Source organism: Protobothrops mucrosquamatus, unplaced genomic scaffold (genome assembly GCF_001527695.2).
Source record: "Protobothrops mucrosquamatus isolate PMUCROS unplaced genomic scaffold, P.Mucros_1.0 scaffold3442, whole genome shotgun sequence".
In the NCBI taxonomy this organism is placed as follows: Eukaryota; Metazoa; Chordata; class Lepidosauria; order Squamata; family Viperidae; genus Protobothrops; species Protobothrops mucrosquamatus.
In genome coordinates this window covers 51634-53846 of record NW_015389421.1, presented here as the reverse complement: position 1 = coordinate 53846, position 2213 = coordinate 51634, and the positions used below count along the sequence as shown (strand labels likewise).

At 41.7% G+C, this 2213-nt stretch overlaps 1 protein-coding gene across 1 annotated transcript in view; it reads right to left on the bottom strand.

The window, feature by feature from the left end:
* Window positions 1–2213, bottom strand: part of TBC1D19 (TBC1 domain family member 19) — a gene marked incomplete at both ends in the record, with an annotated part of 48310 nt that overhangs the window by 3153 nt on the left and 42944 nt on the right. The window contains 3 exons of the mRNA XM_015827018.1: window positions 268–329; window positions 419–510; window positions 556–653. Coding sequence (XP_015682504.1) covers window positions 268–329; window positions 419–510; window positions 556–653 — 252 coding nt within the window. The remainder of the gene's footprint in view (window positions 1–267; window positions 330–418; window positions 511–555; window positions 654–2213) is intronic.

The following is a 2213-nucleotide window of genomic DNA, read 5'->3' as shown; positions in this document are numbered from 1 at the left end:
ATTAATTGAAGCTGTTTTCTACATGAAAACAACCAGTTATTTATAAGACTGAAAATAGCCAAGGGAGCACCTTCAAATAAGATCTACCAACCGTCACAGATATCCTCTTCATTATTATAAAAATATGTGTTGCATGTGTCTGTTCCAGAAAGGTGCCCCTTATGGGGCAAAATCTAAACTTTGGGGGGTATTTAGCGACTTCTTTCTTTTAAAATCAAAGGAAATGATATCGTTGCAAAATATGCGGCGTGGAGAAAGTTGGCCAACGTGCCTTTACAAAACTAGAACCCAGGTCTTCTTCTGCGTTGGGTGCAAGCAGAACACGGGATCTTTTTAAAGGTGAAAAGAAGGGAAAGAAATCAAGCCACCTCTGTGTGCCTCAAATGAATCTATTTGTGTTTCAAATAGATTTACTTACGGTTGGGCTCCAATTTCTCGAAGATGGTAAAACAGCTGTGGGAGGCGGCTCTGAAGAAGGTTCTCAAACAGCAGACACAGCGATACAATCCCCTTTTAAACAAGGATTTGAAAAAAAAAAGAAAAAAAGCAACTGACCTCCTGAAAGTCCATCTCTTGCACGGATTTTAAAACACTAGAAATATTCAATGCAGGTAACAGCTTGTTAACGCTTTTCAAGCCACGATAAGCCAAGACTGTATTGGCGTGTAACAAGAAAACCAATTTGCAAGTCTGCGGCATTATAATAGTTTTGCTCGAAGGCCTAAAACCTGTTCTGGCAAGGACTTGCTTTAAGGAAGCAACTCGACAACTACTCATTCGGTGACTGAAGTTACAGCAGCACTGAAAAAAGTTGACTTCTGGACCAGTTTTCACACAACCATCGCAGCATCCCAAAACTCGGGGGGGGGGGGGGGCTTGGTATGCATTTACCACGGTTGCCCTGTTCCAGGGTCATGTGACCCACCACTGCTGACAAGCAAGGTCAAGGGGACAAGCTAGATTTTCCTTAAACAGCCACATGATTCATTTAAGAACAGCAGTGATTCATTTAACAGTAGTGGCAAGAATGGTGGTAAAATAGGGGGGTGGGGAATCACTTAACAGCCATCTCACTTAGCAATGGAAATCTCGGGCTTAATTGTAGTCGGAAGGCGAGGACTGCCTCTATTGCTCTATGTTAGATGCCAAAACTAAAACTCCAGGCTACACTTGGGTGTGTTTTTTTTCCCTTCCCAAGCCATATGCTTGGCAAGAGGCAAGAACAGCGAGGAGAAGGCGAACCAAAGGAAGATTCTCCATGAAGAAGCTTTTGGTGGGTTAATAGCCAAGGACACTTCCATCAGGTGAATAGAATAGAATAGAATAGAATAGAATAGAATAGAATAGAATAGAATAGAATAGAATAGAATAGAATAGAATAGAATAGAATAACAGAGTTGGAAGGGACCTTGGAGGTCTTCTAGTCCAACCCCCTGCTTATGGGTCATGAATGCCCAAAGACACTTCCATCAGGCGAACGGAATAGAATAGAATAGAATAGAATAGAATAGAATAGAATAGAATAGAATAGAATAGAATAGAATAGAATAGATATTGGAGAATAGAATAAATAGATATTGGAGAATAGAATAGATATTGGAGTAGAGTAGAGTAGAGTAGAGTAGAGTAGAGTAGAGTAGAGTAGAGTAGAGTAGAGTAGAGTAGAGTAGAGTAGAGTAGAATAGAATAGAATAGAAGATTTGGAAGGGACCTTGGAGGTCTTCTAGTCCAACCCCCTGCTCAGGCAGGAAGCCCTATACCATTTCAGGTATAGCTGTCCAGTCTCTTCTTTAAAGTTCCAGTGTTGGAGCATCCACAACTTCTGGAGGCAGGTCATTCCACTGGTTAATTGTTCTAACTGTCAGGAAGTTTCTCCTTAGTTCTAGGTTGCTTCTCTCCTTAATTAATTTCCATCCGTTGCTTCTTGTCCTGCCTTCAGGCGCTTTGGAGAACAGCTTGACTCCCTCTTCTTTGTGGCAGCCCCTGAGATACTAGAAGACTGCTATCATGTCCTCCCTCGTCCTTCTCTTCATTAAACTAGACATACCCAATTCCAGCAACCGTTCCTTATATGTTTTAGCCTCCAGTCCCCTGATCATCTTTGTTGCTCTTCTCTGTACTCTTTCTAGAGTCTCAACATCTTTTTTACATCGTGGTGACCAAAACTGGATGCAGTATTCCAAGTGTGGCCTTACCAAGGCATTGTAAAGTGG